The sequence below is a fragment of the Rhinolophus ferrumequinum genome, chromosome 10 (assembly GCF_004115265.2).
Source record: "Rhinolophus ferrumequinum isolate MPI-CBG mRhiFer1 chromosome 10, mRhiFer1_v1.p, whole genome shotgun sequence".
Classification (NCBI taxonomy): domain Eukaryota; kingdom Metazoa; phylum Chordata; class Mammalia; order Chiroptera; family Rhinolophidae; genus Rhinolophus; species Rhinolophus ferrumequinum.
This window is the reverse complement of record NC_046293.1, coordinates 40374603-40399859: the sequence shown is the minus strand read 5'-3', so window position 1 is coordinate 40399859 and position 25257 is coordinate 40374603. Positions and strand designations below refer to the sequence as shown.

Genomic DNA, 25257 nt, shown 5'->3' with positions numbered 1-25257 from the left:
TGGAGACCTCAGAATTTTATTCTACATAAATAACTTCAGCCCATCCATATCAATTGACAAATAACTATTAGCAAATATTTATAATACAATTAGTTCATCAGTGTTTTATTTTAGAATAGGAGTGAGATGATTTTGTTTTAATGTGCCAAGTCCACCATTTTCTCTTCAGTCTTTTACTTATACGAACAGGAATTTTCTTTCTCAAGAGAAGTTCTGATCACATCATGCTTATTCTGAGTCTTATTTGTTTATCTCCCTAATTTGATTTCTCACCATAGTCATTTATCTTAAACTAGGAAAGGCTAAGTTCACATTTGGATATTGCCATCATTTGGGTGTGGACTCTTGTAGGACAATCTCCAACTAACTGTGATCTGCACTTAAAGGGGAAGGAGACTTTTTGGTGCTACTCTTTTTGGCCATTTCACCTCTCCAGATTTTTATGAGAATATAAATTTACTATCTCTAAAAATGATTTAAATAAGCGAAAGTTTTATTTTCATTAAAAGAGTTTTATTTATCAATTACACTTTTTACCAACATTCAGCATTCTGTAAAAATTACTTGGTTTCTCTGTGTATGATTGATTCTCTTTTTTTTATCTTCTTCTAGTGCATTCCACTTTTTGTTCAACTTGTTTTGGAGAGATTAACCCGAGGGGTCAAAACTAGTGAGCTCCGTACTATGTGTCTTCAGGTTGCAATTGCTGCCTTGTACTACAACCCTGATTTGCTGCTACATACCTTAGAAAGAATTCAGTTGCCTCACAACCCTGGACCTATAACTGTACAATTTGTAAATCAATGGATGAATGATACAGATTGTTTTCTTGGGTATGTGTCTTCTGCATTTTATACTGCTTTTCTGTTTCTGGAAAGTTGATTTTTAAAATATGTACATATAATAGCATATAGAAAGATAATTTTCATATCTTAAGAATTATTTTATAGTGTATTGTTAACATGTTTAATTTTTAGAGAATTAAGAATGTGTTTCAGCAGTATAATCTAGTGGAAAGAACGTAGCCTCTGAAAATTAGGTATAGCCTTTCTGCACTTATTTTTGACTTGTGTGTGTTGTTATATCTCTAGGTAACAAAAATTAAGTGTGCATCTGGGTTCCATGACTAAGTGTCTGTGGGTAAAAACATTCTAAATGGAGTAAGGTTTCTAAAGAAAGTACCAGTCTGATAAAGATATAATGTACTGTCGTGGGCTATGGACTCTTTTCAGATCTCAAGGGAGCCTGTTCTCAAATGTGAGGTCAGAGTGATTGGTTGTAGCCCAGACACTGCCCTGGTAGGAGAGTTTGGCCTTATGTGAAACACTCTCCTCGTTTCCTAACAGGAAAAGTAAGATTCCAAAGTAGTAGTTATATACCCTCCTCAAGTGACCCAACACATAGTAGAGACAGTGTTAGAAAATTTGAGCTAGATTGTTGACTAATTAGTTTAACACATTAGAAGTAACTAAAGTTCTTTTTAAGTTTTGTAAGATCATTTAGAAAAATTTGCTGAGGGGAAAAGAATTCCAACAGGAGAAGTAGTTAGGACACGGCTAAGTGATGGGGAGATGATGGAGGCCTGAATTGGGATGGTAGAGTAGGAGTGGGGGAAGATCTTTGTAAGCTGCTATGTTTATTCTAATTTTTCTATTTGTAGGAGATTGGGATTTGTCCCTGTTTCAGATAGCTTATTAAAGCCTTGAAGGGAAAAACATACTTTTAAAAAAGAAATTGTGCTTAAAGTCTTCTGTGACAAAGGTTCAGGAAGTAGAGGTTTGGTCATTCCCAGTTACGCAGTTGGTACCCTTATCTCTATTAGCATCTATAAGCAGCTTTCCAGAGATGGAATGTCCATTTCAGCTATTGCGTAGACTGGGCATGCTTGGATTGTGCTTCCTTGGACTTTTTAAGAGCCCCACTAGATAATCATCTTTCCTACTTTGATCCCCTTGACACTTGAGGTGCACTATTAGTTAGGGTCAACATGGATGGGAAAGCCCTCAGGATAAGTGCGGTTCCTGTTATAGCGTACTACTTTGGCAGTAGTAACTTGAATGAATCAGTCAATGAAAATAATGAAGAACAGAAGCTCGTAGTATGTTCGTCATTGGGTTTGTTGTACATTACTCATTTTAAACAACTTGAATTACTGCACATGAATTTTTGTTCTGCAAGTCTTTTCATTCTCAATATTTTTAGTTTTAAATAATTTAGAGGAAAAATTTAGTAGAAAAATGTGTGTAATGTATATTGGTCAAATTTTTCCTTCATAATTAAATTTTCCTTATTTTGTGTTATAGCAGAGGACATTTAATAGATTTACTTACAGCCGTAAATTCAGCTTATTAGATCCTGAGTTTTTGAAATAGCTTTTGGCACCTGGGGTTAGTGTACCGTACATCTGCCAAGAAACCTTGTAGACCAATTTACTAAAGACAAAGTCTAAGGAACTCGTCATTTTTTCCATTGGATAGGAATTTTATGCTGTCAGATAAGGTGTTTTTAATTTAATACAACTTGTTATTCCAAGACCCAGATACAGCATTTATATTAATTATAAATTGATATTACAGCAAGATTTCACCATACTGATTGCAGACTCCCATAAGTCTTTGAGGATAATAATTGGTTTACAAAACTCGATTTACACAGGGTTTCATGTGGTACAAAATGGCAGAGACCTCTGTATAATTCCAGTGAATGAACCTTAGAGTACACCTTGGACATTCCTTTTTGTAGTTTCCTTAGAATTTGTCCTCATTCCTTATGTGCACATTTTTTTTTTCCTTCATAATTTGTAGGCATCATGACCGGAAGATGTGTATAATAGGACTGAGTATCCTCTTGGAATTGCAGAATCGACCTCCTGCAGTAGATGCTGTGGTGGGACAGATTGTGCCCTCAATTCTTTTCCTTTTCCTTGGCCTCAAGCAGGTCTGTGCTACTAGACAACTGGTAAACCGGGAAGATCGCTCAAAAGCAGAGAAAACTGATATGGAAGAAAATGGTAAAGTCTTCTAACTGCAGTGAATGCAAGAATTGATTTTGATTTGAGCATGCATTTTCTTTGAATTTTAATCTGTAGTCATTGAACAAATTTACATTTTTTGGCCTGTTGCATATTTAACAAATACTTTGAGTTTGATTGGCTTAATTATATCATTGATTAAAGTTTATATTTGTTCATTTTTTTGACACTTTAGGGAGTTATTATTGAGCCTAGTGAAATGTTGTTACACCCCGGGACATACACTTATAATAGAATTAAGTGGTCTTAAATAAGTTAGCAACCTAGTGTTTTTTTGGTGCTCAGTCTCAATGAAGGCGGCAGCTATGAGTTAAATTAACCATGAGACTGATAAGTGTCAGAGTACAGCAGATTAGTAGAGAGTGCTTGATTTTTCTTTTCGTGGTTCTTGGGCGATTCTCATCAAAAATTATAATTGGGAGATATTTGTAGTGTACATGTTATAAATTTAGAATAAAGTACATAAATGAAGGTGATTTGCTTAACCAAGAGTTAGAATAAGATTGTTCGAGTCAAGAATATTAGATCTTTATTTTATTTAATGGTATTTAATATTACTGCTGGGGCCCAGGAGGTAAAACATTATCCAACTCCAAATGGAGTTTTTCCTCTTTTAGTTAAAAACAGATAAATTGGGAAAAATTGGGAAAAATCAGAACTTTTTCAGGAATACATGCAACTCTATTTTTTTGTAGTACTATTTCTTTACTAGAAGCTTTATTTTTTGCTAAACAGATGCCAATAATTATAGAATTCCTTTTTAATATGTTATGATGTTCTCTTTTTAATTTCTTATATTGCTCACTTTTTATTAGCTTATAATTAATGTGACTTGAGGGAAATTTTTCTAGTTATATCCCAGACTTCCTTGTTGAATTTCTTACTAAAGTATAGAATAATTAACTAGCAAAGGTATTCCTTGCTGTCTTTGTAATTATAACTTTGCTGTATATATATGTGTACATATGTACACACACAGACACACAGACACACACAGACACACACACACACACACACACACACACATTAATGTATGTGGTTAAAACTATGGCTTCTTGCCTTATTTCTAAAACTACCTTGCAGTTTAATCCAAGTATTTTCTGTCTTCTGGTTATTTATAATACTGGTCGTACTGCTTAGAACAGACGGGCACTGAAAATAGAAACAGAATCCATGGCAATATACAATTCACCTTTTAACTTTTCAACCCACATGTAGCTATTTTATTTTTCCTTTACATTTCTATATTTGTCTGTTTCTATTAGCAGAAATGATCTCTTCACCTGAGCATTTCTGAGCAGTTCATAGTTAAGAGACCTGAATTCTCAGTGGGAGGACATTGTTATTTAAAACACATGAACTGACTGTACAATTATTTTATGTCTTTTTTTTGACAAAAAAATTAATTGGGTATCTGTGGTTAAATAGTGTTTTATATTAATAACATGAGGCAGCCATAGCAAAGCAGTAACAATGTTCGGCTGGACCACAGATTTAAGCATAGTTGGAAATTATTTTCAGTGAGGAAGATAGTCATTTTCAGTTTAGCAAACTACTAAAGATAAGGATTGTTTTTTATAATTTTATGTAAAATTACGTGGTAGTTTTTTTTCACTTCCAGAATATCATTTTATAATTTCTGTTTTCTTTATGGAATTTTATATTTTGTCCTTATGTGTTCTGATTCCTTTTAAATAACGGATTCACAGAGGAGATTTCAAGTGACGAAGAGGAGGCAAATGTAACTGCACAAGCGATGCAGTCTAATAACGGAAGAGGTGAAGAGGAGGAGGAAGATGATGACGAATGGGATGAAGAAGTATTGGAAGAAACCGCCCTGGAGGGATTCAGTACGCCACTTGACCTTGACAATAGTGTGGATGAATACCAATTTTTTACGCAAGCACTACTAAGTATGTCTTTACTCCCTGAATCTTCAGATATTTTTTTCTAAACTTTTTCTTCATTTCCTTCTATTAGAAGTTGTTTTGGGATCTGCCCAAAATTGACTTAGATTCTTTTAAAAACCTTTATTTTTATTGTAGAAATCCCCGAACATATACAAAATGGGAGAGAATAACAGTGACATACCCCTCACCCAGTTGCAGCAACCTTCTTCATGGTAGAGTGGCAGGGGAGGCTGCAGGTTATCCTCACAAACATAATTTCAGGCAAGAGTATCTGTGTAAGGTGTACATCCTCTAGAGATCAATGGATAAGCATTTCTACAAAAAAGAATGAAGTACTCAGTCATATGTTGCTTAAAAATTATGGCCATAAACTTATTAGCGATTCACAGTCCCCATGGGAAGGAACAGAGTCCAGTTGCCATAAGAGAGTAACTTTTTACTACATAAGCAATTTACCAATTTTGTACAGTAAAGGACACTGGACAATTAAAGGATTCATAAAAGATTGGGAGAAAATATTTGCCGCATACATGTCACAGGCTTAAGATTCACAGTTAACAAAGACCTACAAATAAGTAAGACCAGTAACCCAGTATAAAAATGGAATATGTAAATGGAAAACTTATAGAACTAAAAATAAATCATTAACCAATGAAAATATTCATATAACTATTATAAAGAAATTACAATGAAAAAATCTTATTAACATAGATTGTTTTACAGTTATATAGTGTTTCCATGGTCATGCTATAATTCATTTCCATTGATGGGCATAAAAGTATTTACATTTTTTTTGCTGTTACAAGCAATATTAAAATGAATATCCTTGTATATAAAATATTGTTACTAACAAGGCAATGCTAGTGTCATATATTGGCATGATTTAGTGTTGCTACACAAACCATTACTGAAGGTAAAACCACCTCTGTTTAATTGAAATTTAGCAGGAACTAGATAGGGTACAGAGAATAACATTCCAAAGCCTGGGGAAATAAGAGCATAAACGTGGAGATGGGAACGGGGAGGGTATGCTCAAAGGCAGTTGCTTCCAGATGTGGATGGGCATCTTAAGCGGCAAGGAAGCTTTTAGGTCTTGGGTGGGATCTTAGGATATGTATTTAAAAATGCTCCTCAAGAGAAAGGCAACCAGCTTTGAATCAGCATATAGAGACCAGTGCTTAAATCTCTGTGAAGTGATAAAATGGGACCAAATTGTAGTAGCCTTGAATTCTGGACTGAGGTGGTCTTTATCCCATTGCCTGCTGGAGTGTTGTTGGATGTTTTGCTGTAAGGAAGTGACCTCAGGAAAGTGGTAGTTTCCTTCAGGGGAGATGTGATGATGTGCAAAGAGAACTGAAGGGGGGTAGACTCTGGAACAAAGCATTAGGAGATTACTCTATTAATTTCGGGTAATAGGGCCCTGGAGTGGGGGGATGGTATTTGATGGAAAGCAGCATATAGGAGAAAGACTTTAAGACTCCAGCAGAGGATCGGAGGTGGAGAAGGCATAGTTAAGGATATCAGGGATTTACAGTGGTTGACTAGGAGACTGATAGAACTATGATGTAAACGGGGAGATAAGGGGTTTGGGAGATAAAATGTTCGATTTGGGTTTGGTTGTGCTGAGTTTGAGGCAAGCTGTCTCAATGGAAAAGTCCAGGAGGCTTAGGGAAAAGTTTTGCCTAAAGGTACAAATTTGAGTTCTTCGTATAAGAGCAATGCTGAAGCTGCAGGTAATATGAGAATTCTGGAGGAAATGGTGAAGAGTGGGGACAGGTGTTTCCCAAGATGTGGATTTTAGAGAGCATTCATAGTTACTAAACCCTAGAAAGAAGAGAAGATGGCGAAGGAGGCGGGAAACTTAGGCAAAGAGAGATTTTCGATGTCCCAGCCATCCTTTAGCCCCACATAGTTGGCTACTAAGTGGGTACTTGGAAATAATCCTTTGTTGGAATAAGTTGTATCACCTTGTGTTTGGCGTAGTACTGTACTCTTTGTCTCTTACTGTCTGCAATCATTTCACTGTAATATGATTGTCATTCTTATTCTCTAATTGTCCCTGCGTTCCCTTTTCCTCCTTCCCCTACCTCTAAATGCAACAGCTGTGCAGAATCGGGATGCTGCCTGGTACCAGCTGCTGATGGCACCACTCAGTGAGGACCAGAGGAGAGCGTTGCAGGAGGTGTACACGCTGGCAGAGCACCGGCGGACAGTGGCAGGTCAGCCTGGGGGATTGGGCTTCAAAGTCTGTCTTATTTAATAAGCCTGGTGGCACCAACATACTGTTTTTTAAATTGTGACAAGCTAACATTTCAACATAATAAGGAGCTGTCAGTATTGTGTGATCTTTTTAATCATTCGTGATATCTTAGCTCTGCAAAACACTGTGCATTACGTAATAATGTTTCTTGTAATGGTGGTGTCATTCATTTCCTTATCCTGTTTGGAGCCAAACGTAAGATGTGAGGATTGGGATGAGTCTCACTGAGGGAGTTAATCAGCTGGATCACCCACCTACACATCTTATCCACAGATGGACCAACGGCACTATGAGTTCTTGCAAGGACCTTGTATTTTTAGAAAGACTCCATTTCTATTTGTTGGGCTTTACATGTTGGTGATTTTTCTTGATTTTCGATTTTTGAGATAGAGACATTATTTTCTGCAGACATTATTATGGTCACTCCTAGAAAATCAATGGAAAGGATTTTGTAATTACAAAAATATTTTCCTGGGAAACGTCACGGAAGAGGCATCTAGAGTTTAGAACCCAGTTTTTGTGCACTGACTTAGATTGTCAGTTCTGCACAGAATCTCCTTTTGGTACGAGAGGTGTGGGCGTCCTTTCAGGAGCAGGAAATATGGAGCTAGTGGAACTCAACTTGGAGACTTGTTTTCATTTCGCTCATTGTTAGCCAACAGTTTTTCCATGAGAGTAAACACAGCTGCTTACTGAGCTGCATCTGTTAAAGGTGAATGCTCAGTTGGGACCACGAGTCACACTCCTTCACAGTGCCGAGGGTAGAGGATCTGGCTCCTTTAAGGTTCTTTCTAGCTTTGTCACCTTAAATATTCTTCTTTCTTCCCTTTCTCTCAATAAATACTAGAGGCAAAGAAGAAGATTGAACAACAGGGAGGCTTCACCTTTGAAAACAAAGGAGTCCTCTCCGCATTTAACTTTGGGACGATGCCCAGCAACAATTGAAAGAAGCAACATCCAGTGACCAGGCATCACCGTGACATTTTATTTCACCAGGGGATGTGTGGGTCGGGGAGGAGTGCAGGGAGCTGCTCTGGAGCCCTCCTGCTCTGCCAGTCACCGCCTGGCCTTGGGCAGCACTTTCACCCACTCTCCCCTTCCGCTTTGACCTTTCTCACCCTGAAATATGTATTTTAAGCAGCTACTGTATGTATGAGTTTAACGGCAAACAAAATCATTGGACTGAAAAGGACAAATCATATGCTCCAAAGGATGAATGACCAAGGTGATTTTTAGAGGACTGAATTGCACGTCTCAGGTTTTTGCCATGCAGAATCAATGGATTTATGCGGATAACAGTGCCTTCTGTTGTACATGAATTATCTGAAAACATTTTTTTGGAGTGCATTGCAATTTTTTTTTAAAGCATAAAACCTATTTCTAGATATAATGGAAACCTTGGCTATACATTGACTTATTCTGCATTTTACTATGTGAATTTACTGTTAGGCAGTTAGCTACAAGTCACTCTGGTTTCAAAAACACCACTGCTCCCCTTGCTCAGCCTGCTGCTGGGGACTTTCTTTTGGGGTCGTAAAAGATGCACTGGCTCTGGTTTCTCATATGCTGTTTTGTGGCTTTCCTAAGAAGTGTCTTATTCCCTCTTCCATCATAATTTCCAGCCCCAAAAGGGTAGTATTTCTTTCGGAGTCAGCAAAGGATGAGTATCAATTTCATTTATAACCTGATAAGTTCAGGGCTCAAAAATTTCTTAGCAGCAAGTGGCGGGGATTCTTTAGTCACTGGAATTCATAAGTCCAAGTATATTCTGAATCATGTACTTAATTATGCAGTTAATTGACAATTATACTAAAGCACTTGAACTTCTAGGAGAAAGCTGCTACATAAGCACGCTGTCGTTCCGCTTGGGGGCTTGCATTTTTAATGCTTATCATTCCAGCTGTGTTGGACCTGGGTCCAAAGCGTTTTGTAACCATCTTTTTTATCTAGGAAAAAGACCCAATCTAACTTCTTGCTTTCTCACACATCTGAATTTATTCCTGCCTAATCCATTCTAGTCTTTATTATAGTTCAGTTTGGCTTCGTATATTTTTCAAGGATTGGGGCTATTGGTCATCTGCTCTCTTAGATAGTAATGATGGAAGATAGCCCATTGAAAATATTGCAGATGGAGGTAACAGCTGTTTTTCTCAGCTGATTCGAGACCAGAACATGGATCACAGTGTTTTCATTCAGTAAAGTGAAAGTGTATTTTCAAAACTTAATATATTACTCTATGTGATGCAGTTTTCCATTTTTGTGAAATGTTTGCAGCTTATATTTCCCATTAGTGACTGGAGGAATTTTCTCCAGGTGCTTCCTATATTACCATCTCTTGTTAATATCATTCTTTTTAGAATTTCAGGTTATTTACGTAGTTTTCACAGTAGTCTAAGAAGCCATGAGTTTCGGAGTTAAACGATCCCCTGCTTTCCACTGTCTCTCCCTTCCCAAGGCATTGATGTTGAACGTGCCAACTGGTGGTCAGAAGAGAAAGATGGCATTGGGGGAAAGTTTAGATATCTTAAGCTTTGAAACTGTTCTTATTCTTCCCATGTCCCAAATTGTTTAATTTTAACATAAATAATATGCCTTCACACTGGATTGTAAAAGGCATGTGATTTTATTTTTGTGACATATTGTCTTCTGCAGTATTAAAGGGAAAGACTTGTTAATGTGTATCATCCTATCTTGTTTTTGAAGCCAGGGTAGTTGTATAATTTTGTTACCAGCAGTGCTAACCTGAATGTGATCTGGTTACCTTGGAAATGCAGGAACTTACATGAATGTACTGTAAAGTAAAATGCGGACTGGTTCCCAAGACCTTGGCCTTTTTTGTGTGTAATGTTTTCTGAAATGTGGAGGTGCTTTAGGCAGGTGGTTAAAAACTCGTCAGTATGTTTTTCCTGACTTCTGGGGACCTGGAACAAGGTGGCTGGTGCTGGTCTGGGAGGGTAAGAAGGGCTCATCAGGAACAGCTGAAGAGTGGGGTGTGTTGGGAGCTAGAGCCCATCTCATAAACCAGGGCTTCCGCATGAGTGTGATAGAAGCTCCAAGAAAGCAAAAGCCATTTAACCACACCAGGACCTTGAGGGAAAGGAGAAGCTGCTCAAATTGGAGTCATCTTCGATGGGCCGACATCAAATTAGGAGCCGTCAAAACTGAGCAGAATGGTCAATGCTGGCCTTTTGTTCCTCAAATACTTACCTAGCATGGCAGTAAACTTCTTTCCCCCACTTCTCATTTATGTTAGGACCATACTGAACCAGTAAATTGTTAATCTGAAAATTCCTAAGATAGAAAACAGTTATTTTAAATGATGTCATTTAAGTAATACAGTGAATTACCTTCCCGTTTTCTGTGTAGCAGTTGAGACTGAAAACTGTAATAAATCCATGGAGGAAATCAAGGGAAACTTGGCTTTGTGATCAGAGACCACCGGAGACAGAGAATGAGAGAGTGAGAGAGGGAGTGTGCACATGTGTACGTGCACCTTACACAGTGATCTTTCCTGCCCTTGTTTTGAGATCAGTGTGCAAGTGCTGACTTGGGTGGGTTGGAAACTTCTTGGGTGGTCCACTTGTGAGTATGGCACAAAAGCAATGAACAAAGGATTGAACTACGCTTTAGGAAGAAGCACCAACACGAAGACAACTGTGGGTGACCCTGTAGCCAGAAGACAGGCGTGTATGCAACAGAAAATGAGTGGCTGGGCAGCAGGAGAGTCTGGGCCAGACAGCAGTACTGAGAGAAGGAAGAAAGGGCTGTGTTGTGGAAAAAGGGAGTGCAAGACTGCCATCGAGGGAGGAGGTGAGTGAATGTGTGTGGCCCCTGCAGGGCTCATGAGAGGACGTTCACCTTGTAGATCACCCAACTTGAAAAAAATTTCACAAGTACATGGGTGCCTCTTAAGATCTAGAAACTGCAGGCTTCCCAAAGAGTTTGTAATTTACAGGGGGCTAACAGCAACTCAGGCAGGAGTGACCTTATGGATACTTTCCCCTCAGGACCTCCGTGGGCATGAAGGGAAAACCCAAGGAAGTTGGGAAGCTGCGAACTACACAGCAAGGCCTCGTGGCACCTTTCAGCTGTGGCCCAGTGTCCCACACAATGCTCTTCTTAGTTTTCAGAGTGACCCATCATTCCTACTGTCCAGTGAGTGAGGACAGGACCCTTATTTTTCGTCCTCTGCAGTCATTCTCTCCTGGGAACTTGTGCAGCTTGATCCTCACATATGCTGATTTGCAGACAGTCTGATTCCACTGGTCTTATCTCTCCTTACATGTGTCAATGAATTAGAATTCCTGTAAAGTGAGTAATTTCTCTGGCCTTGGAATTGGTGTCTTCCTCTTCTTTTTCATATCTCTTGTGTTTGTTTTATTGTGTTGCACCTTGAATTGCTCATGCCATTGCTTATATGAGGTGTGAGAAAACACGGTGAATGTTTAAATTTTAAAAATGTGTTACAGTAAAAGACACATTGCCATTAATCCCCCTCAAAATACTCCCACTTGCTTTGAACACACTTATCCCATCATTCTTGCCACTTTCTGAAGCATTTCTGCAAGTCCGCTTTTGTGGGTGTCTTTAGTTTCGCTGTCGTGCCTGCCTCGGTGTCCTGCGTCAATTGAAAACGTTTACCTTTCATGGTCAGTTTTACTTTGGGGAAGAGCCAGAAGTTGCACGGTGCCAGATACAGTGAACAAAGTGGATGAGGACACACCGTCATGTGTTTATTTGACAGAAATTGCTATACCAGAAGCAATGTGTGACACGAAGCCTTTCCGTTGTGCTCAAAGAATATAGTGAATGCTGCTGCCAAGTTCCATCCAATGGGAAGGCAGGGATCTTCAATACAGGAAGCGGTGCATCGATCTTAGTGTGTGACAAGTTTCAACTTGTTCGGTGCAGTCAGTCAGGTGTTAGCTACGGTTGAGAGAAGGTGTGTTTTAAAGTGTGCTGTAAATCATCTTCCATCATGACAACGCTCCGTGTCACACATCGCTTCTGGTGTACCGCAATTTCTGTCAAATAAAAACAATGTCGTCTCATCTACCTTATTCACCGGATTTGGCACCATACAACTTCTGGCTCTTTCCCAAAGTCAAAATGGTTCAGAACATCGAGGCAGCCACGACAGTGCAACTAAAGACACAAAAGAGGACTTCCAGAAATGCTTCAGAAAATGGCAAGAATGATGGGATAAGTGTGTTTGAAGCAAGGGGGAGTATTTTGAGGGGGATTAATGGCAATGTGTCTTTTCGAATAATATATTTTTTTAATTTAAGCATTCACCATAGTTTCTGATCACACCTTGTAAGTATGAGGGCAGAGACTGCTTTCCGTAGTATTTTGTACGTGTCTTCTTTATATGCCCTGCACGTGGTCACCTAGCATAATTAACATGAACAAATGAATGAATGGACATATGAGGTACTGTCAATGAACTTGGAGCTTAGCGGCATCTCAGAGGCCACAAATAAGATCTTAGAGTCATGTAGGTTCCTGTGGAGGCACTTAGCTTTTAGGAGAAAACATAAATGTGCAGCAGCAGCAGCAGCTGGATAGTGAAGTAGATCTATGCCACTGGAGGTAAGATGTCATCTGTGGATCACTGCAGTCCCTACTGCTCTTCCCATTTCTAAATCCAGTGCACAGGTTTTATGTGCAGCAGCATTCCAGGCAATTGAGTCCTCTTGTTTTCATTCCTCTCTTCCTTTAGTTTCCATGACAGAACCCCTTTTTTCTAACTCCAGCTGCTGCTTCCCCCTTTTGGGTTTATTCTCCTCTACCTAATATTTAAGAACCTGTTCATTCATTAATCAGGTATTGTGTAGAAAGGTCTCCCAAGATCGATCCTAGGCCCTCTTCTACTGTCGTGGCTTTAGTTAACATCCCTGACCTCTCCTCTGGCATTCACACTTCTAGAACCAATCGCCTCTTCTTGAAGGTCACAAGTATCTCAAACCCCACGCATCCAGATGGAAATCACGATTTTTACCCTCTATCTCCAAAGCTGCCCTCCCCCAGTGTTTCTTGATTGGTACCAGTCACCCAGGTCTTGATAGATATGTGAGAATCATCCTTGCTGACTCCCACTTCCTCATACCATGTCTCACTATCTCTTCAAAACATATTTTGAGTCTGTCTATTTCTTTATTAGTGTAGGCCACCACCATGCCTAGCTAGAATATTCTCGTATCCTCAAATCTGAGATCTGACATCTGTTCTTGTGCCCCACCTCACTGCCCTTACCTATTCTTCACCAAATAGGCAGAATGATTTTTCAAAATGCAAATCTTGATGGTATCACTAACCTGAGAGATTAAGATCCCTCAGTGGCTTTTAGAAGACAGATAAAATCACTAGCCTAGCCCCAAAGGCCCTGAGTGATTGGTCCTACTTTTGTCTCATCATGTGCTACTTACATAGTACCTTCCAGCTGCCTTTTACCACTGCCTCCAATTCACTGGTTGCTTATGCCGGGAGGTTCACTGATGCCTTTTTTCTCTTCTTTACTCTTTACGGGATAGATTCTGCTTCACTTTGGAACATAAATATTTTCTTAGAGAGGGCTTTCTGCTCTTTGGACCCCCACCTATGTTAACTTGGAATCATGTGCCCCACTTGTAATGAACTAATTGTGTAGTACAAGCTTCTTGAGAGCCGGAACAATGTCCTCCTCACGACTGACACCTAGCACCTAGCATAGGGCTTCGCTCATCGTGGTTTTGTCATTGGTGGCCTGCGTGATCTAAGTCCCTGCCAGAAGAAGACTGGCAATAGCGAAATTGGAGAAGTTAATGGGACTTAAAATATCCCCCTTGAAATGGAATTATTTGCCCAATTTTAGTCAAACAATTATATAAAGAAGGTCAATAATTTGGTCGCCCCTTTGGTGTAGTGATATTTAAATATTTGCTTAACATTTATTTGCTAAAGTTAGGGAGAAACTGATATTTTTTATTGATAAAATGTGTATACTTCTATTTTCAAAGTAAGAAATTTATTGTATGCATTTATTACACAGTTTTCCAAACCAGGTAACCCAGTATTGGTCATTCCCAATAACCGAAACTACAAATTCAATTTCCTCATTTTTAGCTCCCTGCAGCTGCTGACATCAGACAACACTCAGGTGGGTGGTATGACAATTGGTGGCATTTTGACATAAAACAAAGTGTTCAACATTGGTAGAAACCAGCAAGAAGTGTTTATTTCTTTATGAAGCTTTTGTCTACTTTGGTTGGGAACAAGAGCAGTTTTCATTTCAGTAGTTCAATGAGAAGTATTTGGAAAGCTTCATTACCTGGGAGCATATTTTCAATGTTTTCCAGTGAGGTCTGAGCACTCCTTACCCCTGGTGTCCAGGCCACTCACCAGCTGACCAGCCTTAATGGGGTTGTGGCTGGGAACCAGAGCCAGATTCTCGGAAGCAGAAACAAGTTACATAAGCAGATTGTTTACTCTTTCAGTGTGCCTACATCTGACAGGCTTCCAGGCTCTTACAACCCAGGTTTAAAGACTACGGTATAACCTAAACCAATTCCAACTGCCCCGCGATGCTATTTCCTTCCCGGCTCTTCCATGATGCTCTCGCCTTATGTTAACCCTCACCAGTGGTTGTCCTTTGGTTAGCTGCTACCTATATTATGCCTGTGGTAAGCAACATAATGACACCCACCCCTCCCTGAAGGTGTTTAAATCCTACTCCCCAGGAGTTGTGAATGTGTAGCCTTACACGGCAAAGGGGAATCAAGGTTGCAGATAGAATTCAGTTTGACAATCAGCTGACCTTAAAATACAGAGCGGATTCTGGGTTCCCAGGTGTGCCCAACGTATTCACAAGGTTCCTTAAAAGTGGAAGAGGGAGGCAGAAAAGTGGTCTGAGTGATGAGATGTGAGAGGAGCTGACCCCAGCATTGCTAGCTTTGAAGGGGGAGGAAAGCGCCACGAGCCAACAGCTATCCTCTAGTAGCTGCAAAAGGCAGGGAAATGGATTCTTTCCTGGAGCCTCCAGAAAGGAACGCAGCCCTGCCAGTATCTTGATTTTAACCCAAATGAGACCCATGTGGGACTTCTGACCTCTAGGATGAAGGATAATAAATCTGTATTTTAAGCCATGAGGTTTGTGGTAATTTGTTACAACAGAAATGGAAAACTAATAATCCACAGGCCTGGTGGGGGCAGGTGCAGAAGTCTCAGCTTTGAAGACTGAAATATTCATTAATATTTTGGGCTGGACCTTTTAATTTCACAATCAAGATCATGTTTTGCAGTACAAATTGATTGTGGGGCTTGTTACTACCCAAGAGTGATCAGACAATTACTGGGCCTGCTAGAACACTTTTATCTAAAAAATGGGAAAACTTTCGCCAGTGGACAAAATTTAAAGAGTAAGTGGAAGGTAAAAATAAATACGCATTTTGATTATATCCTACAGGTTGTGATTGTTTAATGTACCTCTTAATAATAGTACAGTATCTAAACTAATGTAAAATACTGTATTTTTGAATTCAATATATTCATTCAGCAAATATCTCTTGGTTCCTGACATTTTCTGAGCCTCCTTTGTGAGCTTCCCTTTCAGTTCTGTGAGAAACGAAGATTTTCCTGTTAAATTCCTTTTCTGCTTAAGTAAGCTAGGGCTGATGGCTGTTGCTTGCAGCTAAGAAGGCTAAGTGATGTGAGAAACCAACTAGCGCTTTTTCATCTAGAGAGTTGTGTGACTGCAGATGGATTATTCTTTGCCTATGGTCACCAGCCTCCAAGATGGCCGGCCTCCAGTGATCCTTGAAATCTCTTGGGTTCTTCCCTCTCACATTGTTCCGAGGTTGGACTGGGAGATCACTAGCATACAGGGGAAGTTATGATATGTTACTTCCAAGATTAGGTTATAAAAGACTGATTTATATCCTGGGCCCACTTGAGCTCTCCCACGCTCTCACTCACTCTCTCCATTTGCTCTGGTGTCATGAGCAGCCCTGTGGAGAGACCCGCATGGTGAGGAACTGGAGCCTCCCTCAAATAGACACATAAGTGAATTAAAAAGATGATGCTGCAGCCCATGTCAAGTCTTCAGAGACCTCAAGTGTGGCTGACCGCTGGACTACAACCTCGTGAGGAACCCTACGTCACACCCAGCTAAGCCACTCCTGGACTCCTGACTCCCAGAAACTGTGTGAGATAGTAAATGATTGTTGTTTTTAGCTGCTACGTTTGGGGACAATTTCTTATGCTACAATGGATAACTAATACACTATTCAGAAAACTCTCCTACACTCTGCAGTCTGAAGAAAGATAGTACACCCTGCATTGCTAGGAAGACAGCCAGTTATTTCTCATACAGGAACACTGGAGAGAGGGCACTGGCCTCTGACATGAGAAAGAATTAGGTAATCGTTAAGATTCCTCCCCATCCCAAGATTCCACAATAGGTTGAAACTGAAAAGTGAATGTGATAACCAAATTTTCCTAAATCTAGCTTTTCCTAGTCTAGCTTGTCTACTTTCAAACTAAGCTATATCTAAAAACAGATATGACAAAATCTGTAGTTGAGATTTCGTTTACATCTGTTTACAAATGTTAGGGATTTGTTCTCGGGGACTATCATTTTTATTCTTAGTCAACTTTGTTTTTAATATGCAAAACTTTTTCAAATGAAAAGGCATGATCTAATTTATAGGCTATATTTATATAGACAGGAGACCCCATTTGCAACCATTGCCAGATTAATTTTTCACATATTCAGGCATTATCTCTAGTTACACTGACTCCATTGGTCTGCTCTTCTAACTCACGAAATTGAGATAGCTCTTCAATAGATCATTTTAACGTGCGTTATGAACTTTCATTGCCGTAAAGCTATTTCTCAGTCACTTTCAAAAGTATTCACATGCCTGGACATGCCTCTCTGCCTCTTGGGCTCTATTTTTTACCATCTCATGTTTATATTTAACTTGAAAATCTGATTTTCAGAGATGTCTGGGTTTAAAATTGACTGTGGGGTTTAAACATCAGAACAGGATTGCTGGTGTAATATAATGACACAGGCATTTGCCTCCCCTACGTCTTTTGTTGAGCTTCATTTGGCGATGGTTGCTTGGTGACACTGTTAATTTTGTTCTGCCAGGTGGAGAACCACTAAATTTGAGTAATGGATTATGCTGTCAATCAGGTTTGACAAAAACCTCTATGAGATTTTGTAATGGCATAAAATTAACATGGTCCAGTGGTACTGATTGTGATTGGCAGTACCTTAGTAATTGAAGAGCTAAAATTTTAAAATGCTGTAAAGTACATTTCTTTATGGTAGATCTATTTTCCGACTGCATGCTTTTATAGGATTGTAAATGTGGTCTTCAGAGTAATCTTTAACTTATGACAGTTTCAAAGCAAAGTTTAAGTATGATGTTTAAAAGCATTTGATTATGTGTGTGTGTGTGCAGAGAGAGAGAGAGAGAGAGAGAGAGAGAGAGAGAGAGAGAGAGAGAGAGAGAGACCTCTGCTCTCTTAGGTTCAGTAACTGGGGGCTTGAGAATTAAACTAACAAAAGATAAGTACCAGTAGAAAAGATACACAATTTTTATTAATATTCATGTGCATGGGAATTTCCAGAAAGAAGTGAAACTCACTTAAGTTACATTTCTTTAAGTGGTTCTATTTAGGGGCTTATATATCATTTTAACAAAGGAAAGGAGGTTTGGGCTTCAAGGGATGATAAATCGTGAGCGTGACTAGGAGATCTATGGGGGAAACTAATGGAAGATAAAGGTTATTTTAGTAAGATCTAGTTATTCAAGCTTATGTTGGTGTTGACTGTTCATCTCTGGTGATAAGAGTTGCCCTTCCCCTCCTGGTGGTGGTGGGGCACACCCTCATTAAGGGAAATTTGTGCCTGGCTTTCAGATGGATAAAGGGAAGGCAGCAAACTCTTCCTGCAGCTCATGATCCTCAGTTGCCTTCTGCTCAAAATAATCCGTCTGCCAAAGTGGCGTGTTCTGGAGTGGGCATGTCCTGATCCCCGTCAAGTGACTGCACCTTTGCATAACTCTGCTTTTTTTTGAAAGCTGTACAAATGTACAGAAGTCACAAGAAATAGAGAAAGAAACTTCATCTCTTAAGGAAAAATGTCTAACAGTCAGAAAATAGTATGGAAGGGAGCTGGACCTTGGCCAGTTTCTGCCTTTGCTCATGTACAATGGATAATCAGGCTGTTTACCTTCACTCGGGGGCCACCTTCATTCTGTTACCGACACCAGGCAGAGAAAGGGTGGCTTTTCTTGTCCCCAGATTTTCAAAAATTATTTTGCCCACACAAATTTCTTGACGGTCTGTAAAACATTCTAAAATTCTTAATTGTTGGTATGTTCTTTTATACCTTTAATAAGAACATTTATGGGCCAACATGACTTTTCAATGTCATTGACACCAGTTTTGGCAAGCTTTTATGCTTCATCATTCTCATTTATCTTCCCTTTCAATTTCTAATTTTTCTTTAGATTCCTCTTCATCTTGCTCTGCTCTTGTCTGAAAATTTAGTTTGTATTAGAAACATGCCAAGCTCATTACATACCTACTAGAGTTTTAGAGATGGAGTGATTCTTAGTCTGGTTCGCTCTGAATATTTTCACTATTAGGTATAAAGGAAGGATTAGATGGAAGGAAAAGAGTAGACGTGGAAAAAAAGCAGATAATGGTATAAATCATGTTGCCATCATTTGGAGAGCTAGAAACAAAGTCAAATCCTTCCAATGAAAACTTCACCTGAGCTACACAGTTCCTAAGGCTCTGACACGAAGGCATGCCATGTGTTGTGTGTGTGGCTGTAGGGTGGTGGTGCTGGTGGTGGAGGGATGATGAAACTGAAGCCAGAAATGCCATGGTGAAGCAGGGTGAAGATTTGTGCCTTCTTACTTTGCACCTCTCTCTACCCCACCCCTGCCTCAATGCCCTGCTTTGTGCTGGGCACCTTGTGGCCCTGTCGACACATAAAATTAACAATCACACATCACTTGTTAATGCATTTCACTTTTATGAACTTAGAATGAAGTTGAGAGAAAAAGTATGAGAGAAGTTTGTCCATGAGGAGCATGCTAGATGAATTCCTGCAGGGTGACTTGAATTTTTAAAATTTTAATATTTTAGACATAAAAAAGTGTGTTAGGAGGGTTTCTTCCTTTTGAAGCTAAAGGCTGCTATCAACTTGGTAGCAGTTCAGCAAACTGTGGCCACGCAGCAGCCCACCTGTCTGTCTCCTTGTACCTGCCCCCAAAGAAAGGAGAGTCTGTGAGATGGATCCTTTTGGGGACATTGCTTCACCTTTGTGCTTGTACCTTATGTCTCCCTGTTTGACCCCAAAAGATGTCTGGTCAGCCAATGACTAGTAAGATTCCCCATGGGGGGGGACAAGTCAAACCAGGCGCAGTCAAGTGGGGACCAAAAGGAGCACCCACGGGGTTCATTGAGGTGGGCACAGCCCCCCACCTTCCCCAGGCTAAAAAAAGCCTCTGCCTCTGTGGCTGCATTCCTTCCCAAAACCTGCAGGGGAAGAGATTCAATGATGTGTTCTCCATCTATTCATATGCATATAGGTTTTGTCCCTTGGGGAAGTACAGACGTCCTGAGACTTCTGGTTCAGCTGCCTGCAGGCAAGTGTGATTGGCTTGAATCAGTTTCCTACTATGATGTGTGGGATTCACAGATCTCAAGATTGACAAGCTTTATCTCCTTTATTTCCTCACCTAACTAATAAAAGCTAATGCAAAGTAGGCCTGATTAGGCACCCCAGCCCAGTCCTTGAGGCTGCAGGTCCCTTGGCCCCCGTTAAAACTCTATTCATGGCTACTGTCTTTTCTTAACCCTGCGCTGCCCTCCTCGCTCCCCACAAGCTCCCCACAACCCTCATCGCGTGGGACACGACAGCAAACAACTTGAATATAGCAATCATATAGTTATCTTTATTGTTTGTTAACAAAATTACAGATGAGTTTTGTGGCCTGATGCCTTTTAATGGAGAAAGTTCAAATTAGAAAATAGAGAGGGAGAAGGCGGAAACTCATTTGAATCCAGTCAGGGACTGAGCTGGGTTGAGGCTACCTTGCAGTTTTAGATTCCACTAGTACCAATATGACAGCATACATAGTTATTACACCATTATTGACTATATTCCTTATGCTGTACCCTACATCCCCATCATTACTGTGTAACAACAAATTTGTACTTCTTAACGTCTTCCCCTTTTTCACTCATCCCCAGTTCTCCCTCTCATCTGGCAACCATCAGTATGTTCTCTGTATCTGTGAGTTTGTTTCTGTTTTGTTTGTTTATCTTGTCCTTTAGATTCCACATATAAATGAAATCACATTGCATCTGTCTTTCTCTGTCTGATATACTCTACTCAGCACAGTACCCTCCAGGTCCATCCATGCCACTGCAGATGGCAAGAACCCATTCCCTTCCATAGCCGAGCAATATTCCATTGTATATATGTACCACCTCCTCTTTATCCATTCTTCCATCGACAGAAACCCAGGCTGCCCCCACATCTTGGCCATTGTAAACAATGCTGCAGTGAACATGTGAATGCACATTTCCCCTTGAAGTAGCGTTTCAGTTTCTTCAGATAAATACCTTGAAGTGAGATTACTGGGTCCTTCTTTGTCTCTTATAGCCTGTGTTTTAAAATCTATTTTGTCTGGTGTATGTATTGCTACCCCAGTTTTTGTTGTTTTTTCACTTCCATTTTCATGAGATATATTTTTCTAACATTTTACTTTCAATCTGTATGTGTCTTTCAATCTGAAGTGATTCTTTTGTAGGCAGAGTATGTAAGGGATCTTGTTTTCTTATCCATTCAGCCCTCCTATGTCTTTTGAGTGGAGCATTTAATGCATTTACACTGTAAGTAATTGTTGGTAGATATGTAGCTTTTGCCATTTTATTATTCATATTTTTGATGTTTTTTTTTTTCCCCCCATCTTAAAGAAGTCCCTCTAAGATTCCTTGTAATACTGGTTTGGTGGTGATGAATGCTTTTAGCTTTTTTCTTGTCTGGGAAGATTTTCATCTGTCCTTTGATTCTAAATGATAACTTTGCTGGGTAGAGTAATCTTGGTTGTAGGTCCTTGCTTTTCACCTTGAGTATTTTGTACCAGTCCTTTCTGGCCTGCCAAGTTTCTGTTGAGAAATCAGCTGACAATCTTATGGGAGCTTCTTTATAAGTTACTAGTTGCCTTTTTCTTGCTGCTTTTAGGATTCTGTCTCTGTCTTTAATCTTTGTTATTTTAATCCTAATGTGTCTTGGTGTCGACCTCTCTGGGTTCATCTTGTTTGGGACTCTCTGTGCTTCCTGGACTTATATGTCTACTTCCTTTGCCAGGTTAGGAAAGTTTTCAGTCATTATTTCTTCAAATAAGTTCTCAATCCCTTCTTTTTCCTCTTTTTGGTACCTCTATGATGTGAATATTGTTGCACTTCATGTTGTCCCACAGGTCTCTTAAACTATCCTCATTTTTTTTTTTTTTTTGGATTCTTTTTTCTTTTTACTGTTCTGATTGGGAGTTTTCTACCTTGTCTTCCAAATTGCTGAGTCAATCTTCTGCTTCATCTAGTTGGTTGGTGATTTTTTCTAGTACATTCTTCATTTCAGTTATTGTATTCTTTACTTCTGACTTTTTTTTTTTTATGGTTTCTATGTCCTTTTTTAATGCTTGTTATCTCTCTGTTGAAGTTCTCACTAAGTTCTTTGAGCATCCTTGTAACCATTGTTTTGAATTCTGTCTCTGGTAGATTGCTTGCCTCCATTTTGTTTAGTTCTGTCTCTGGAGTTTTCTCTTGTTCTTTCATTTGGGCCATATTTCTTTGTTTCCTTAGTTTGGCTGCCTCTCTGCTTGTTTCTATGTATTAGGTAGATGTGCTATGTCTCTCAGTCTTGGCTGGTTGGCCTTATGTAGTAGGTGCCCTGTGGGGCCCTGGCACAGTCTCCCTGGTCACCTGCTCCGGGTGCTCCAGGAGTGTCCCTTGTGTGGGTTGTGTGTGCCCTCTTCTTATAGTTGAGCCTCGATTGGGTAGGATTGACTCTCAAGCTGATTGTAGGGTTTGGCCATATCCACAGCTTACAGGCTGCTGTGGAGGGAGGGCTTATCCCACTGAGAGGTATCATGCAGGGACTCAGCTCCTGTTCCCTGCACAAGAATGCAGGATATGGTGAGGCCAAAAAGGAACACCAACAGAGCCATGGATAGGGGAGTCATACCACTATATTCTCGTTGGTGGCTGGGTTGGAGACACAGGAAGCAGGAGCCGCAATCTGCCGTCTGCTTCTCTGCAACCAACCAACCAACCTTCTAGCATAGCCATGGCAGTTATATTAGTGGCTAATGGCTAACTGGTTACAGCTGATGGCCAACCAGCCACAGCAGATGGCCATCCAACAACCGAGCCAGCACCCTTCCACGTGAGGCCAAGAGCCTGGAAACTGCTCTCTGGGACTCTGTCCCCACAGTGGTATTTGCCCCATTGGGCTCTGGTGCCTGTTGAGGCCACCCTTTGGTTGTGCCATTTGTGGGACTAATTGGGCCGTTCTCTGCTGTGGTCTGAAGGCAATTTCCAAGTATATTGGTTCTGGGGCCTCTTGTGAGGGACTCTGGTGGAGGCCAGGTCACCCACTGCCTGTGACCAGCTAAGCACAACCTCGTAAGAGCTACAAAGTGATCCACAGTTGTTCACTGCCTGTGCTAACCCTGGAGGTGTGTGGCAGTGGCCATACTGGGAACCGAGGAAGTCTGCCACCAGTATAAGGCCTAGGGTAGCTGCACAAAATGCTCGACAACCCGAGGTTTGCTGCCACCTGCTGGATCCCTTAAGGTTCAGCCACTGATAAAGCCTTATGCGGTACACAAGTTGGGTGAGGTAGCATCTCAAGGAGTCAGTAGAGTGGGAAGAGTTGTGTCCACCAGGTTAATGTAGACTCTGTTTTGGTGCCAGTGCTGAGTCTGGAGCTACTCATCAAAAGTCTCAAAGCACACCAGCGCTAGTCACCACCCACCTGGAGCCCGTGGTCTCTGATAGTTTACCCAGAAAGAGTGCAATTGGGCAGGGCTGGCTGCTCTCAGAGAAAATGCCTCTGGTGTTGGGCAAATTGGGTGGGGCAGGGTCCCAATAAGTCAGCATGGTAGAGTAATCAGAGCTCATCAGGCCAATCAGATTCAGATTTGGCTTGTGGGGGGCGGGCTCATCACAGGAAAGATGGCTTCTGCCTGCTGGCTGCACCAGAGAAGAACCCTCACAGGGAAAGTGGTGACTGGTCTCCAGTCCTTACTACGAAGCCGCACACTTCAGCCTGCCCCCCGTATGTCTCCGACACCCCCCCAAGTTGCTGTCCCTCCGCTGGAGCCCAAGGTGAGTGCCTGCGCGTGAGATAGTCTGTTTACGGGTCTTTTAAGAGGCCGTCTGGGTTTCCCTGAACCTTCCGTCCCACAGTGATGGTTGTAATGTCCACTGTTTTTCACAGCCAGATGTTTGGGACCTCCTCTTCCCAGAACCAGTACTCTTGGCTGCAGAGACTGGTTTGCAGAGAGGGTCCCTAGCTCCTCCATGGGAAACCCTTTAAAAGGAGCACCTGAGACTACAGGTGCCCTCCGTCTCACTCAGCCACAATCTCTGCTGTTTTTCACAACCAGGAGTTTGGGGACTTCTCTCCCTAGCACTGGAACCCTGGGCTGGTGAGCCTGGTGTGGCACTGGGAACCCTTGCTCCTTCAGGGGGGACCTCTGCTGCCAAGATATTCCTCCCGATTTTTAATGGTCACACATGGGTATGGGACCAGCCCGTTCCATCTCTGGCTCCCCTACCCGTCTCCAGGTGGCTTCTGTTGTATGTCTGCGATTGTAGGGCTTCGGTTCAGCAAGATTTCAGGAGATTCTCGATGATGGTTGTTTTGTAGGTTAGTTGTAATTTTGATGTGGTCGCGAGAGAAGGTAAGCACAGTGTGTTTACCTGCTTAGCCATCTTTACCAGAACTCCAGTCTACTTCCTGTTTGCCCTAGGGCAGACCCTTCAGAGCTTTGGTTAATAGATGGGTAGTTCTTTGTTTCCTGAGCACCAATGAGATATGCGGATACTGCCTTGCTTTTCTACCCTGCCTTTAAGAGGTTTTCAGTTCAGCTCTTTAATCTCCCACCAGGTACATTTTGGAATTAGTGGAATGCTTTGAAGCAGGAGACCAGCTCTCAGGTTTCCAGTTTTTTCATTTCAGTCCTGAATACCCACTAAAAACTCTATGAGTTTCTCTGTCTCACCATTAGAGACCCTGTGTCTAGACCAAGCCCAGATCCTAAGCCTCTAGCCCACTGATACACAGTGTTCGTTTTCAATAGATAGACTTATATCTTACATTTCTATAATATTTTCTATAATTATATTTTCAATCATGTGTCCTATTCCACTCTTTTGACTTTTTTCTATGCATATGTAGGATATCCTTTGCCTGTCTTCTATATCTATAATTTTGTCTCTAATTTCTTCAACATCTTTTCCTATTTTGGTTTCATTTTGCTTGCTTTCCCCATTTTTTTTTCCTGTCTACCTCTTACTTTGCTTTCCATAATATTTATTTTCCTTTGTGCTTTTGAATAATTTTTTATTTATGTTTGTTTGTTTTTTGGTTTTCTTTCCTGAGTCCTGCCAGTTCCTCTTCCTCTTCTTCCTGTTATCTATTGTGCTATCAACATCTGTTGTCTCTAAGTTTCTTCTCCTAGTTCTTCTATTTCTGCTTCTCTGTCTTCCTTCATTATTGTGATTTTATCTGAATATCATTCTTATCTGCTCTGTGACACCTCTTTTTGGTGGATTTTCTTTTATATAGGAAAGGTTTGCTGTGCTTTCCCACATTTTTCTTATTGCATAGAATTTAAAAAATGGATGCAGTATTATTTATCTTTTGTAATTTTTATTTTTTGAACGCATTGTACTTCCTGAACCAGCTACTGGCAGATGATTAAGGAAATGTGTATGAATGAGGAAAAGGCTTACCTCCTCTGTTGGTATAGTGAAAG

General features: G+C 40.6%; 1 protein-coding gene across 2 annotated transcripts in view; it reads left to right on the top strand.

Annotated features, from left to right (window-relative positions):
* The window catches only part of IPO8 (importin 8), a 59930-nt gene extending 49831 nt beyond the window's left edge, over positions 1–10099 (top strand). For both annotated transcript variants that reach the window (XM_033116689.1, XM_033116690.1), the window contains 5 exons: positions 613–833; positions 2805–3010; positions 4741–4944; positions 7044–7160; positions 8049–10099. In XM_033116689.1, the coding sequence (XP_032972580.1) occupies positions 613–833; positions 2805–3010; positions 4741–4944; positions 7044–7160; positions 8049–8146 (846 nt within the window). In that variant the 3' untranslated portion in view covers positions 8147–10099. The remainder of the gene's footprint in view (positions 1–612; positions 834–2804; positions 3011–4740; positions 4945–7043; positions 7161–8048) is intronic.
* The last annotated feature ends 15158 nt before the right edge of the window (positions 10100–25257 follow it).